Source organism: Lates calcarifer, linkage group LG12 (genome assembly GCF_001640805.2).
Source record: "Lates calcarifer isolate ASB-BC8 linkage group LG12, TLL_Latcal_v3, whole genome shotgun sequence".
Classification (NCBI taxonomy): Eukaryota; Metazoa; Chordata; class Actinopteri; family Centropomidae; genus Lates; species Lates calcarifer.
The window spans coordinates 10,291,880-10,308,748 of record NC_066844.1 but is presented as its reverse complement, the minus strand read 5'-3'; the positions used below and the strand labels follow the sequence as shown (position 1 = coordinate 10,308,748).

The 16,869-nt window shown below is 40.1% G+C and overlaps 1 protein-coding gene across 1 annotated transcript; it reads left to right on the top strand.

Annotated features, from left to right (window-relative positions):
* The first annotated feature begins 321 nt into the window (after positions 1-321).
* Positions 322-16,812, top strand: LOC108877502 (carbohydrate sulfotransferase 11). The gene is made up of 3 exons (XM_018667577.2): positions 322-926; positions 10,342-10,421; positions 15,285-16,812. The coding sequence occupies exons 1-3, from the start codon at positions 833-835 to the stop codon at positions 16,128-16,130; spliced, it is 1,020 nt and encodes a 339-aa protein (XP_018523093.1). The 5' UTR covers positions 322-832; the 3' UTR covers positions 16,131-16,812.
* The last annotated feature ends 57 nt before the right edge of the window (positions 16,813-16,869 follow it).

The following is a 16,869-nucleotide window of genomic DNA, read 5'->3' as shown; positions in this document are numbered from 1 at the left end:
GAATAATCACCTGAAGGCAAGAAGGTCCCGAATTTGAACCCCTGTTTGCCCTGGGCTTTTCCAAGTGGAGTTTGCATGTTCTCCCTGTGCCTGCGTGGGTTCTCTCTGAGTAGCCTGGCTTCCTCCCACAGTCCAAGACACAGACAAGTGTGTTAGGTTAATTGGTGGTGTGAATATGAGTGTGAGTTTGTCTATACTGTATGTGTTGGCCCAAGGTTACAGGTTTGTTCTTACAGATTCTACCCACTTATTTGGGCTGGCAGTAGTGGAAGTCTGTTATTACCTGAAACCTCTGTGTGGGGAATTTTATTTTGAAAGGTTTTACCGGGAAAAAAAAAAAAAAAATGCACTCTAGCTCGACCATAGCTTGTTGAGGCGCTGCAAAGCTGTGTTTGGGGAGAAAGGGGTTAAAGAGTCAACCGAACGCTCGCTGCTCGGGCGTATAAATCCCCCCTTAAACAAACAGAGCATCGGCCTGTGTTCGGACACGGTCAGTCACACAGCCTGCTCCACTTTCTCTGCACCAGCCCACAGCAGCGCTGCGGTATCGGCCACACGACAGAGCAGCGGGGTCTGCAGCCCGGCTCGTTTTGCTCTCCTCTTCTTCTCCGTTGCGGCGACTTCCAGACTGGACATGCAAGGATGTACAGGAAAATAAGGAGCAACAAAGGTCAGCGAGCCGGATCGATTCTCTTATCGGTGATAAAGTAGCCTAAGACACCGCCGTCAGAACAAAAAAAAAAAAAAAAGAAAAAAGAAAAAAACAGCCTCCTCTTCGCATGAACCCCGGCAGGATTCGGTTCGGCTTCTTGGTCGTTTCCAAAGACTCAGGATGAGGAAGCCCAAAGTCATTCGGATGGTTTTTGCCTTGGTTCTGGGTTGTTTCATCATGGTCATCTTCTACTTTAACAGCAGTCTGAAGCCAGGTGAGCAGATTGAAAAAAAAAAATCTTCTCAGTTGCACCTATACTTAATAAATAGAATATTCTCCTTTTACTGTTCTTAAAACCTTAAATTACAAGTAATTGAGTAAACTACATAAAAAGTCAAATATTGCAATTCATTCCATCATTTTATTCCTGCCCCTCTGTCAATAAATAGAAGCTTTACGTTTAAATATTTCCCATTTATCGACAACAAAAAACATTGAAAAAATGAAGATATATTTACCACATCTGTTTCAGAATTTTGAAACATACACAAGGACGCTACATATCCCAGCAGAAGTTGTAAAATGTAAAAACATTTTAAAAATCTCATAGAATCTAAAAATGAAAGACTCATTGGGGGTAATATATTTCTCTGCAACAGTAATAGAATACACTGAAATCACACACAGATGTAATGTCTGTCTTGTATACATTGCAGCAGAGCAGCTGGTTCCATTCTGTTTATATAAGGTTTTCTCATGTTAAGTCCACGTGTCTTCATAATCAAACCCATTCATGTCACACTGTGAATAATGTTAGGCACAGTGATAATCCAACAGCTATCACTAAGTGCTTGAATGGAAAAAAGTTGTAGGAGTGATGAAGTCATTCACAGAACAATCCAGGGATTTCTGTCGGTCTTACTGATTATTTTCATACTCAGTCATTAAAGTGCGTCCTCCCTCCCTACCATTATGTTCGTCCCTCTCCGCTCCCACCCTGTGTCTGTATTTTCCCCGAGAGCCACAAGTCTTAGTTGAGGAACAATTTCATTACCAAACTGATTAGTGTTTCCTCTGCTACGTGGAGGAAGGCTGGGAGAGGTTGCAGCTGGCTGGTAGTGGTGTTGGCCCACACTGAGATCGGTTTCCACCTCTTTCAGGTCCCTCTCTGCCACATACAATGGCCTCATTCAGACATGTCCAGCTACATCATGGGCCAAAAAAGCATATATAGCCCCTACTGTGAGGGGGATTTTTAAGAGAGAGGTCAGTCAGTTCTGGATGTGTGCGATTGGTGACATGGGGCAAAGACTGTCCAACCTTATTTGGAATCTATGAAAAACCAGCAGGAGGATTCCATACTGGCATACTTGTGAGAAGTATTTGATTGAAATGTACTGTTAGGCTACTAAAGTGAAAATTTAGGGGCTATTGGAAGCATTCAAGGTTAAAGACAAAACCTTAATTCCCTTGGATGGTTGTACACTATCCATCAGTCTGCCATGTTTGATACATGGCAGACTGATGGAAGCTGGGTCAATATTTGGCTGTTTACTGTAGTTTACTGTAGTGGCTTTTTTCATAGCAGACATTTTGACATGTAATAGCAGGAAAAACACATGTGTAAGACATTAACAGTGGCTGCATTGCATTCAGGTGTGCCAGTTTGATGACCATGATGTTGTACACAATGGTACACTGGTATCATTGCTTAATGGGGAAACTTAAGTAGACACTTCAACAGAGCCATCATTAATGTCATTAGTCACACCTGGGTTTTTCCTGCTGTGAAAAAGGTCTCTCATACACTAGCCAAACCATTTTAAGAAGGATTGGATGTACATCATTGAAAAGCCCACAGCAGGATGGACACTGTCATTTTACATGACTGTTCAAAATGCACTCTCCATTGTTCTTCATTCTAAAAAGTTTAAAAAGTCCTTGTCAACGTACACACAGAAGTGGAATGGTGGTTACTGCTATGTTGTTGTTTTTGTTGTACGTTGAGAAGTGACAGCACATCTGTTCGACCAGTCACGAGTGACAGCTCCTTGACTAATCATGGTCAACTATGAGCAAATACTTTGAGCAAATACCTGGAACTTGATTTAGTACCACTTTTTGAAAGGGTTCGTGTGATGTAAATTTCATCTTTCGAAGGGTGTATGTTAGACTTTGTGCAGACATCTGCGTACCAATTTGTTGTGTGCACATGGACACACCCACGTAAGGTCTGCACACCAACTGTGCATGCATCCTCCAAGTGGACTAGAAAGAATATGGTTAGAACAACCGTGCATCCCTGATGTCTGCAGCAGTCCATGTGTGCGTCTGCAAGGGAATACAATTGAATCTTAAGATCCTACAATGGAAAAAAATCTAATATACACTACTTGTAGATTGAGCAATGGCTACCATAGGGTTTGCTAACTACTATTCAGCCAACTATCAGTTAGCAAGATAGCAAGCCTGATCATTTGTTGAGAGGTAACCTCTGGAGTTTCAGTGTCATGCAGCTTTAGTGTACACTGAATGCATCTCATGTTTCAGGCATTAAACCTGACTGTCAGCTTTAAAAGATTTTAAATTGGTTTCAGATTTGCAGCCAGTCTGTCCTATTTACACTTCGAACACCTACACCTTCCCTCTCCTGCTCCATCTGGGGTAAAGGTCATATTGTTTGTTCAAAGACTATATAAAGCTGCAAGAGAGCAGCCACATAACAAAGGAATGCACTGCCAAGTCAGAGTTACACAGTTAAAATTGTCTTGTTTTTCAGTGGTAGTGTTTTGCACATACAGCACTATTTTAAATTTAGGATAATTAGACAGTGGGTTTACTGTACGTTTCGAGTACACTGCACTGTCACAGACACAGAAAATGAAAAAAAGTAGTTTTACAGAAAACTAGTTGTTTCCATCTACCTTGTTACATGAAGTCTGGCTTTTAAAAATCTTGAATTGTATCAGCCCCTGGTCAGATTTTTGTCAGGAATTTTTGAGTCTGTTCCAGAAGATGCATTGTGTTCAATGTGTGGCTTCTTTACTACAAGGGCAACTGCGGTTTCTCCATAAAGATTACAAAGACACAAGAACTGAAGAGGGCAGAAGGCTGTGTGGTGCATCACTGGTCTGGAATGTGGTATGTTCTGTTGTCAGGATCTCCTGTACATCGCTCTGGAAATAAAACCCAGGAGTACTGATTTATATGTTGCCAGTAAAATCTACAGATACAGATGTAAGTTGATGGTTATCAGGTAGGTAGTCCTGACTACTGAATTACAAGCAGAACCTGGGACTGTTGTCTGGGCCTGGGGCCAGCCACAATTATCCCTGTACTGCAGAGGTATCCCCATCTCATACCTGCCTTGTCTGGGCTTGACTGGAGGCCATGAGCGTCATAAAAAATAATTGTTCAGCACTTCATCTTCATTGGAACACCTGCGGTGCACTAAACAAATTTGCTGCGGGGCTTCTTTGAATAGAATCTGGGGATGGCAGTGGAAGTCTTTAGGGTGCAAAGAATCAGCTCACCAGCTAATCAGCTGGTCAGTGCCTGCCCCTAAAATTTTCGTGAAGACTTGCGGTAGTGACATTATCCAACTCCAGACAGAACAAAACACTCATAAAGGAACAATGTGTGACCTAATCATATGAAATCCTACACAGTTGCCAGTTGAAATCAGTTCAACCTCCTATCGGCTGTCAGATCCTCAGCCATCTGAGGCTATCTGATGACAAGTCAGTGGGAGGTGGGAGCCTGATGTTGCAACCTGTTCTCCTCCAACCAGCTGCATATTCATGACACAGAGTTGTGACACAGAATTGATTATTCAGCAAGTACTCTGGAGCATGTGTGTGTGTTTTTTTTTTTTTCTTCAATTTCATTAAGACCATCTGCCCCCACAACAGTTGTCTTCAAGTAATTTGATCTGCAGGATTGCTCTTTTACTGTTGATATTGCTCAATAACTCTGCAGAATTTAATAGTTTTTCTGAAGTCTATGTGTCACTAATATTGGAGGAAAACAGTTTTTAGCCACACTAATGGCTGTTGGCACACTGATGAACAGTAATAATTGTGATGATTTTCAGACTTGACTTGGATCTGAGCACTTACGACTTGGATTTTTAGTGTAATAGGCCATAATAGTTTGGCTTAAGATATTAAGAGCTATGTTAATATTGTAACATCATTCAATTTGTGCAAGGACAGGTGCAGGTGTTGTCCAGTCTACATGTGGATTTACGTGCGTACCATCACTAACTGTCAGTGCTAAGACTCAACCTTGATGACTTGGACTCTCTCCGTAGGACTTTATGATGTCTTCTTCGGTGTTGCATTCATGCTCTTTTTATAACGGTATGAAATTGGTTTCTACATTTATGTATCCTGATCACACAGCATGTGTCTTCTAATGATTTAGGTGATCCCTTGACATTTTTGTCTCAGAGTAAAAACTCCCAAAATGCCATGAAACTCAAAACAATCGTAACACCTTTGTGGACCCTTTTTCATCTAGCGCCACCATCAGGTCAGAATTTCAGTTTGTCTAGCACTAGTATATGACAAACACCTGCAAAACTAATGACATTTACAGCCTCAGCTGCACTCTGTGTGTAGTGTTAGTTAGCAAATTTTAGCATGCTGACACACTATTTTTGCATTCATAACATATCATTCAGAATTTTTTTACATTTTGCCAAGTTGAAGAAACAGTTAACGTCATAATGTAGTTGTTATTACGAGTTGGAGATATCAGCAATTTCTGACAGTGATGATATCTCCCACTTGGTGAAAAGAACTGCAGAAGGCTCAACTGACTGCTGGCAAAATAGCTGCAGAACCATCATTGCTTGTCAGTTACATGAAGATAAGATTCAGTATCAATGCTAATGCAATTTCAATGGAGCTGTACACTGTTTCTGTCTGGTTTCACCTGTTAATGAAATGCTTCCAATGCTTAACACACAATAACAGCTAATTACAGGAATTTAAACAATGTTGCTATAAGGCTAGCAGTGAAGGTAACCATCTTGGACTAATTCTTGGAATACTGGACTTGTCCTGTCCTTCACCATTCAGCAGAATAGGTAATCGTGATAAACTTAATGTTAGCCTTGTCATTGTGAGCATGTTAGTATGCTGACATTAGCGTTTATTTAAAGCACCACTGTGCTTATGTACAGCCTCACAGAGCTCCTAGCCTGGCTGTAGTCTCTTAGACTTGTTTTTATTCAGATTATAATTCAGTGTAGATTTTGAAGCAACTTGCACCAGAGTGTGGCAGGCAATCAACTTTCCAGTTAATGATTTTGACATTGGAGAGGATCCAGAGAAGCAGAGGACACAACTTGGGACATCCGCTTATCCAACAGCTGCACTTGATGCTGTGTTGTTGATTTCTTTGTGTATTTTTAATTGTCACCCTTTGCAGAGAGATATTTATATTTACAGCTATTTAATTTTGCAGGCGTGCCGGAAGATGCAACTGGATACCAAAATTATCCAACTAACATTTCAGTGAGCCAGCTAATGTGTCATCCCACAAATGCACATCAGACCATTGAAGCCCTTTTGTCTCTGAACGAGATCACAAAGACTCCTATCTCACATCTGCACACATTCTTCTCAATAAACAGACACCACACCACCCACATGCCTCTGCTTTTGCACTAACACCCTTTAGACACACATTTGTGGCCTTAAAGGATTAGGTTTTCCCTTGTACAGTGTGTCTCTCAGTAAAGCTGCTCTTTGGCAGGAGAGGCCAAGGAGGCGGGGAGGGGGCCCCAGTTTTCCCAGTGGGACCTAAACACAGAGCTCCGTTTATGGCCTGGACGAGAGGAACACACATCAGCCTTTCTATATTTTGCATTTCCTAAGGCCTAAGAGCAGGGAGGAATGCTGCAGAGTTTTGGGTCTAGACAGGGTTAAACCAACAGGACTTCTCCTGCCTTTGAATAGTCCTTAGGTGTGGATTGGTGAATCTCCCCAGTGGTGGAATTTGGGTGAACAGCTGAGGCAGTGTTTGCTTAGAATAGCACATGGTTTGACTCCATAGCTTTACAAGTTGTGTGTGTCTTTGTTGCAATTTGTAGGGACACTACATTTCTTCTCCAAGTGGCAAAAATATAGGCTTAATTTTTTTGTCCAAATTCTTCACAGTGTACACTATCCAATTTTCTGCTTCCCCTAATATTCAACTGTTCATTCAACTTAAACAATTTAATAAATGAATTCTGTGATATTTTCATGTGGTTCTTTATTAAATTCCTCATGAAAAATGGAGATTGTAAATTTCCTCACTTGCTGAGTGATGCCGCATTAGCAGTGAAGTGATGACACACAATGAACTCTTTCAGTGTGCGATCTCAGCTTGTTGCTGAAACACTCACAGTCTGCCAGGTATTTGTCAGTTCCTAAATTATTTCAGACGTTACCTCTGCTGACTGGTGTTTCATTTAAAATGGGGGGGAAAGATGGCTTTGGGAGTGGTCCTGTTGGAAATGTGTTCCTGATTCGTGGGTAGTTTCCATAAGGAAGTGGTAATGTCTTTAGAAAACATGTCAAATAAATCAGTGTACTGTAGCTCTCCTCACCTTGGTAACTCAAGGCAGAGGACAAAACCCCTCTTTGGCAGCTGCATTCAGCAGCATCTCTGATTCTCTGTTCATTCCAGGAATATGGAATAATTTGGCTTCTTGGCAGAGGTGAATGTGCTAAGCCAGAGGATTATGCATGTTCTATGAGAATTGGTTATAATTACTATGAAATGATCTGTTTGTGCGCACAGTTCACCAAAGTTCATTATAACCAAAGTCCACTGTTGGAGTAAACATGTCCACAAAAGAAGAATGATTTGTAGAAATACACCTTTTCAATAAACTGTGGATGTTGTCCGAATTAGCAACCAAGCCAAGCTAATAAGTTCGCCATCTTACCACTACCTAGCTCACTAGCTCTGAGAGCTTTATTTTAAGTTACTTTTTTCTTAAATGAAATTGTGTACAGTGGTGAACAAAATGCCAGTGGAAAGTAAATACAACTGTGGAGAGAAAATCAAGAGAAGTCCATGGAGCAATCATAACAGACTAGTACTAGCCAGGCCGGATAGCATGTTACCAGTTACCTTGCAAGCTACAGCAGCCACTAACTTTGTTCGTAGAGTCACATTAGAGGCAAGCTTTTAGAGTCAAATATTGTGGGTAGATGTGTGAATTAATTTCACTATTTTCTGGTGTGAGACTTGTTGGTGTCATTTTAAGTTAGTCATTTCCTGCTCTTGTGTCCTCAAAAAGCCAAGTGCGAAAAGACAGAGACAGTTATTGAAAAGGTGTAAATGCATTTAGGTTTCCTTGAGGGAGAATGAATGAGAGCTTGTGAAGATGAAAACCTTTGTGAGAAACTCTGTCTCAGGAAACTCTTGTTGGCTGTCCCCACCATGAGTGTGTCAGTAGGTTTTACAGCCCGTAAGCTGCTTGGCACCCATGACTGGCCTGATCACACCATAGTGATGAAAAAGGCACGCGCACACAGAAACATGGTCACTTATTTGAGTCTTCCTGTCTTATGAATATTGTAGCAAATGCACTGCCAGCCTGTTAGTCCTCCATAGTTTCTGCTTTGTGTTACTGCATCATTGTGCATTTTAACTTTCTATAAATTTTTCTTTAAGCTAATGATTTAATGCAAACCCAAATACTGAAGTGGGTGTCATGACAGGTATATATGCCTGTCTGTCAAGAGCCACACATTGACCTATGAACCCAGCTGCTGAGCATAGCAAGGTTATATTAATTTTTACTGACTGAAGGTGCACTGCCATGCGAAGAAGAGTACATATTTCAGGAATATAAGTCATATTGATTAAAGTGGCAGAAATAGACCTGGAGGAGAGTCAGGCAATTTCCTGAATAAGTGTCTTGTTTTCATTGGGTTATCTCATATTTCATCATTTTGAAAAATATGGCTTTAATGAAAAGAAACGAAGACAATAGTCAGTTTTCTTTTTTTTTTAGATTATTCATTTTCCATCTTCTCTTTTGTTGATCTTTGAATCTTCAGACAAATACAGAAAGTTGGTGACTGTAGACAAGCCTTAATGTGTTTAGAATAATTAATAACGGCAGAGATTAGTTTATTTTATCTTTTTCTCATTTAAAGGAATAACATGCACAAAACTGGGGCATACAACAGTAAAACAAATAGAAGAATAGACACCAGAACATACATATTTTACATATGTAGCACTGTAGAAATTTCACATTTAACAGCTGTATCCACAAGGCTACAACACGTGGTACAGATTCCCTGGAAGCCTGTCTCTGAACAATGAGTGTCCTGTGTGTGTTTATTTTGACGTCACACACCTGTGGCTGTCAGGCGCATATTATAATGTGTGGAAGGACAAGGAATCATTCTAAAAATCAAACAAACTCCTGAGCTCCTGTGTCTAGGTAATATTTGAAAGACTTATATTTTATGTTGACTGTTAATGTGTGACCTGTGCTTATCTCCAGTTAGGATGACAGCTCCAACTGCAAAATATGTAAGAGGGCACTTACAAAATATTTTAAAAAAGCAAGAAGTAGAAGTAATAAGTCCTCCGTCACAGCCAGGAGGCTGAAGCAAATTTTAGAAGGTTTAAGATGGAATAAATGTTCCACCGCATTCGATACAAAGCTGCAGTGCCACATAGCCTCTAAGATCCCACGGGCTCACTGTGTTTGCCCAAATTAAATTCTAGGTTCAGGTAGTGAAACTGTGTACTGATCCTCTGAAGCTGTGTAATCTGATGCTGGAGTGAAAACTCAGACTGCAAACAATATATCCCAGCTTGTACCCAGCAATGCCTCTGAGTATACCCAGAGCTTATCTATGTCCTCTGGCTCCTCTTTCTGCTGCTCTTCAACCCACAGAGTCTGGAGTCAGCAACTTTGTAAATATAGACAATCATATGTTCTGGACTGCCAGAACCTATTTGTCTACCATTACATGAGCACTGGGACTGTGGCAGTAAAAAACCCATAAAAGTTACATTACAGTTCCCACTCAACATTTTGTATTCTTGGTGTTTCAACTGTACATCTGTCCTTTTCTAGTGTTAAAAAACAGTACACCACCTAACATCTATGACAGGTGGATTAAAAAAAACAAAAAAAAACAGTCCTTCACAGAAACCAAAGGCTGTGGTCAGTATTGATTCATGGCAGCTGGATTCCAGCCTTGGCTAAGATAGATTACATTTAATGTGTTATAGTTAAATGAAAAACATTTGTTAAAAGGACAACTGCTGGAGAAGACTTAAATGTTAAAAACAAAAGCTAAATAATTGTCCTTAAAACATGTCTTCCATGAAATTATGACACGATAAATGTATACATAAAAAGAAAATACATTGTATATTGTATTTCACTTTTTTGTTTTTGGATTTGTTTTTATTCAGGTATTTTAAATCTGCCATACATGACCTGTATTTACAGTGCAATGAAGTAGCATATCTCACACCTCTACTGTTCATCCATATGCTTATTACGTTCACTTTAAGAAGACTTGCTGAGAACAATTCTGTTTTTTCTACTCAAAAGCTATATTTACTGTATGATGGTCAATGGAGCCAGTTTGTGCTTCCTTATTTAGTACAAAATTATAAGTATCTCTTACCGTTGATTGTTTGTCTGTCCTCAGCTTCAGAGCCGGATGGTGAAAGAAGCAGCGGACAGAAGTCGAGGAGAAGTCCTCTGCAGGCACTTTATGATGGTGACCAGGTCAGTCCTCTCTAAGCACAATTCCATAACTTTACTACAAAATGTCTCTCCTTTTTTAGGCCAAGCCTTGACTTTCAAAAAATGTAAAATAATTATTTTTAAGAGTTTATTCGTGCTCACTTGTGAATTTTGGGGTAAAATATGCACATATTTTTGATTGCAAACTCAATTTGAGCTCTGGTTGATACATTCAGACAAGCAGTCAAACAAGCAAAGGTGATTGATGGACAATTTGTGATCCTGATTCCTTGTATGTTCCTAGCAGTACAGACTGCTATGTTAGGACAGTGCATGAAAAGGCCAGAACAATAATTGGCAGACAGTATTAACCACAAGCAAGCTTGGCCAAATGTTTAATGAAATAATGTAGTAATGTGAGTCTTTTACGGTCACAGTTTTCTACAAAAGCATAAGATTTTGCTTAATGATGATTTGTGGCCAGTGGTTGTGTTGATGGCTGCAGTTGGTGTCAGCAGTGATGTGATTGGTAGCTCCAATAGCATATCATTGTGCCATACCAATAATGAGATAAATGATGAGGACCAAATATGATATCTTTTGCCTAGATTACAGGAGGGCTGACAAGCCACTGCCATGAAACCTAATGTAACCTGCTCTCAAAGGTGACCTAGTTACTTTGTATTTAATGACGTAAATAACCTTTTTAATGTGGTGGACACTGTGTGTCTGTATCTTAGAATAATTCCATATCTTAGAATAAGTCCATAACATTCCACTGTCTGTTGGAGACCAAACATTTCTACAGTGTGATCAACTCATATGACTCATGTGGCTTCAAGGCTGATGACTGGGGAAAAATTGGAACAAATGGAAACAGTTTCTTTATTGTTATCTGAGAACAAATTACACAGTTATTGACTATCACAGTGAGCACATGTCAAGTTACAGTGTTGAGTTAATGTGTCCTGTTATTTATTCTCTTAATTCTCTTTCTGATGAGTTTTTACCTTGATGAGAGTCTCCTCATTTTACAGCAGGGGGGTTCTGGTTTAAATCTATCTGGACCCTGTCCTTTTCACTGTGTTCCTGTGGGGTCTTCTGAGTGCTCTGGTTTCTTGCTTTAGTACAAATACAGCTCAGGTTGGTTGGAGACAGAAATAATCAGGATGTCCAGGGCACATCTAGCAGCATGATGACCACCGTTACTCATGGCTGAAGTGGCCCTCTGGACCAAATAAATACATTGTTGCTGTTAGTCTGGCAATTCTTACTGTTAAAAAGCCTGCCATCCTCCTATTTAACAAGTGATTTATAGAGTCTATTTTTAGAAATGAGTTTAGACCAATAAAAGCTGGTTAGATAGTACTAAGTGGAATCTGGGTAAAGTTAGCCTTGAGGATTGTTTCCACTGAATTTGCATTGCTACAGCACATGTGACTGGGACAAATGTGTCACGTCTTTTTTCAGGTGCAAAAAATGGTCTGGCCCTTAGTATTGTTTTATCTATCACGCAACTGACCCCAAAAAGGTATGTTTATGATATGTTCAGCCCCCATGTTTGAACCTGTGTACCGGAGTAAGCAGAAGTATGGAGTAATAATAAATACATGAATTTCAGCTATCAGCACATTAAATCCAATCCTATTAAATCCATCTGTTTTATAACTGGCCTTCTTAAGCACATCTCAGTTGAACCTTAAGAAGAAGTAACTCCTGCTATGAGTAACTAAAGGACTGATACACAAATCACTCCTGATCTGTGATGTCTTGATCCTTGTGATATTTTTCATGTCATACAGCTGCTTTGATGTTGTTTTATCCAGCAGAAAAAAAAGTCAGCCATCTTTGTTGAATTACACAAGTGACATTTATTGAGGAGGATTCATTGGTTTGTACAGGCAGTGTCAGACTGCAGACAATTAAGAACTCCGTAACTTTGGAGCTGCATTTGATGGAAGAAGCGTTTGACCTTTTTTGGCTCAACTGAAAACATTAATATTGTGCATCTGTCTGTCTATACTGTCATCCTAAATATTTGATACACTCTTCTGTCAAGGACTGAGAAATAGGTTCCAGACTTGAAAAAAAATCAACAGACAGAAATAGGGTTACTAGATTGCAACAAATAATTGTTGCATATAAACATAAAAAGAAATCCCAGTTTGTAGAGTAGTGAAGAGTGTCAAGATCTGACATAAGTGGCTGTCAGCTGTCCTTTGTGGAGGTAAGCATTACTCTTACCTGTAAGGAAATGCAGTAAATTATGGGATTATTTATTTACAATATTAACCAGGTTCACCCTGCTTCTGTCAGTGGATAGCGCAAGATGTGTTTGGAGCTTATCACACAGAGATCTGAGCTCATGTACCATTGTATTTTCAAGGTGGTCATGAGTTTCTCTTCCACTAAATTTATCATCCCAGTTTATTGTTTTTATCTGAATCTGCATTTCTCATAACAAAAGTAGGGTCACTGCATCATTGGGTATTTAAATATAAATTTCACTTTCTCTGTGTTTTGGAACAAAATCACATTTGATACTGAATACACAGACAAGTCAACATGTCTTTAAAAAAAGTAGCCTGTCTGCACAATATGACTGTTGAGGGGAAGTTTATAACAATGCTTCTGTGATTTTGCCAATTAAAGGGGATTTTCTCTGATAAGCACCCCTGGGCAAGGCTTTATACAGTCACTTCTCTCTACATGAATCCATACAGCTTTTCTGATATTTATCCATGTGAATATTAGAGTCCTATGTGAGGCACAATGCTGTAAAAACAGCTCTGAAACAGCTGTTTCCAGTTAAATCTCCTTGTGAGGAGAAGGAAGGTGAACATGCCAGAAAACAAACCAGCTCCAGCAGACACAATTTACTTTTAATTGCTTGTGATATTTTCTTTGTTCCATTCCACTTAAATGCTTCCCCAACAGAAGGAGACAGTTTAGCCCTCAGGATGGAAACGGGGAGTGAATGGGATTAATGCGAGATAGATTTATTTATTTATATTTGTAAACACAGCATATGAATGCTTTTGTGTCCTTCTACTCATGCATGTTGGTGATGTGTAGCAGGTAATCAGGTGAAAGACTAAGATGAATGCAGAGGATCCAGATGATGGCTTGCAGACAGACAAAATAAATCCAGCTTGATTGACTACTTTAGATGTTATATTACTGATTTAATCCAGTTTTGATTTGACTGATGAACTGTATAACAATATGATGAAGAAACCTGGATAGTGATTGGCCTCTTAAATATCCCTAGCTTTTTACACATCCAGTTAACAGGAAACAATATTAGCCTTTTTTTTTTTTTGGAGTCATGTCTGGTTGATGGACGTCCAAATATTCACTCTCCTTTTAGCTTGACTGTTGGTCAAAAAAAGGAAAATGTCTGGCTCTTAGCTGCTGTGTTTACCAGCTAGCCGCTAACTTTGTCCTTCCACTGTAAAGTGTTGAGCAGGTAATGGACAATGGTTTTATTAACTTTATGAACTGAGGGCAATTGCGGAGTCGGGTGGAAATTCCCTGCAGTTTTGTCAACACAAGTGACCACTTTCACATTTCTCGCAGTCATTTTATTCTTTGTTAATATAAAGATATTGATATTGTGCAGCTTTAAACATTTCTGAAGCAAGGAAGATAGTACAGGGTTAAAAAGTGACTTGAAAAGCAAATAGCTTCTTCAACACAAATTGTTCAATTGACTAAAGCCATCAACTTTGTGGTCTATTACACCTTTCTAATTTGAGTGTTCTTCAGTTTACTATCACACTTAATACTGCTCTCAAAGGATCTTACACTGATTACATTATATTGCCACTGGTTTGGTGTTAACTGGGATTTATGAATTTGGTTACTTAGTCATTCTCATCTTAAATACATAAGCACAACCTTTTGCAACATTTGACATGTGTGCATATTTACCCAACAAACTTAATAAGATTTCTCTTTGAATGACATGTTCTGCATCCCGGTAGCTATTTTAATATCCTCAGAAAACTTTACAAACTCATGCATATGACTACCATGAAGGGATTAAAGTTCGGAGGTGTTGTATACATAAACTAGGCATATTTCTGCAGAGAGAGGGGCGAGTGTTGGCTCTACGCTCTTTGGCCACTCTGGTGTATCCTTGATGTTCCAGTGTCTGCCAGTAAACACAAGAGAGCCACACATAGTGTCAGGCACTGAGTCAAACTCAGTCTCAGGGCTCCGACCACTGCAGTGGTGAGCCAGGCTGATTAAGTGAAAGAAGTAAATAAGGCGTTTGTGCCATGAGGAGGCCAAGCTGAACTGGCTGACCCATGATTTTATTAGTGCTGTATGCAGATGGCAGGGGGATGGGCTGTGATTAAGACCTCCAGAGGAGAAGTATCTGAAAATATATTTTCTCACACTCAGAGAACTTACAGTAGAGCGTCTTTGATATTTGCAAAATGCACAGGGTATCTGCCCCAGTTGGCGAACTTTAGGTGAGAGTATAATTGTAGTTTCTGTCTTATTTTCGGCATTATGGCCATTGCTTCTGTCAGTTACAATCCTATCATACTATTGTATCCACCAAATTTACTGCTCAGATCTGGTAACAAGACAACATTGCTAAAATGAAATCCAATTACACAAGACATGGGTATACAGACATCCAGACCAATTTAAGCATGCCAATAATTTTGCCAAAATATTTAAACTATTTGATTGTGAAGTGCTGATTGCATTTATTATTTTCTGATGATGTAAAATGTATTTCTTTGTTACACCAACAGTCCCAAACGCTTTCAATTTGTATAAAAGAAAAAAAAAACTCATTTACACATTTGAGATGTTTGCACTCAAAACTGTGCACATACAAGATAAGTAGACCCTCCTGTTTAACTCTTCTTTTCCTGCTCCTTGCAGACTGAATCAGCAGTACAGGCAATCCATCAGGGCCGAAGGGAGCTGTTAGAGGAAGCCTGTCGCTCCTACACCCGCAAACGTAGAGTTCTCATCCCCGAAGACCTGAAGCACGTCATCGTGGATGACCAGCATGGCTTGCTGTACTGCTACGTGCCCAAAGTGGCCTGCACCAACTGGAAGCGGGTGCTCATGGTTCTGACAGGCGTCGCCGGCTCCCAAACAGATCCCCTGGCTATCCCTGCCAATGAAGCCCACATCCCAGGAAATCTCCGTACCCTGTCAGAGTACTCCACCACCCAGATTAACCAGCGCCTGCGCTCCTACCTGAAGTTCGTCTTCGTACGTGAGCCCTTCGAGCGGCTGGTGTCTGCTTATCGCAACAAATTCACGAGAAGCTACAACACAGCTTTTCATAAACGATATGGCACAAAGATAGTGCGACGGCACAGGCCGGACCCACAGCCAGAGGCCCTGGAGAGAGGAAATGATGTCTCCTTTGAGGAGTTTGTGTATTACCTCGTGGACCCGGCCACTCAGCGAGAGGAGCCCTTTAATGAACACTGGGAGCGGGTGCACTCACTGTGTCACCCCTGCCTCATCCACTACGATGTTGTAGGGAAATATGAGACACTGGAGCAGGACTCCCGCTACGTGTTGCAGCTGGCCGGGGTGGAGGACCAGGTCAGCTTCCCTGCCTCATCCAAGAGTACCAGGACTACAGGAGACATGGCAGCCCAGTTCTTCCACAACATCAGCCCCTTTTACCAGAAGAAACTATACAACCTCTATCGTATGGACTTTCTGCTCTTCAACTATTCCATACCAGCCTACCTCAACTTTAGATGAGGCTGGGATGTCACTCATCCATGGACTCCATTTGAACTTAGGGAGCCTGGAAAAGTACTGTTTGTTTTTGAGATGTTTCTTTCTCTGAAGGCCGTATTACAGACACTGCAAATACTGCTTTGAAAGAAAGAAGCACCGTAAGAGTAATGTAAATGAGAGCTTATTTTACAGATAGAACATCAAGCTGAGGAACTTCTGTGCACACAGGGGATACAAGTAGGAGAGGACCCTCCATTACAAGATGAAAGATGCTGCCTAATGAAGGCTAATTACTGTAAACAGTGATCCAGTGGATGTTGGTCACTGTCTCTGAATGTGTGAAATGGCATTCAAATTTGGTTGCATTTAATTTCTCTTGTTGTCTGCTGTTTTAAATGTGTAATTTGCACAAATGTAATCTCTACAAGGTGCAGTAACATAATGAAAGTATTAAAAAGCACATTTAGACAGTGAATGTCTCCAGACATATGTGCCTTTAATTGTGGGCCTTATTTTGACCCCAGCAGATAATGACACCTTTTGTAACTGTGACTGTGTTTATTTTTTGTACTGTAGGAAGAGATTTTTGTGTAACTGTGATACTGTCTTTATTTATTGTTATTTCTGACTCTACAAAGCCCTACAAACCAAAATAGATATATAGTTCTCTCACAATTGTCAAATAAATACATTTCAGCAAGAATTTGTTTATTGCTTTGAATATTAATTATTGATGTTTAGACATCCCAATCTTTTACAC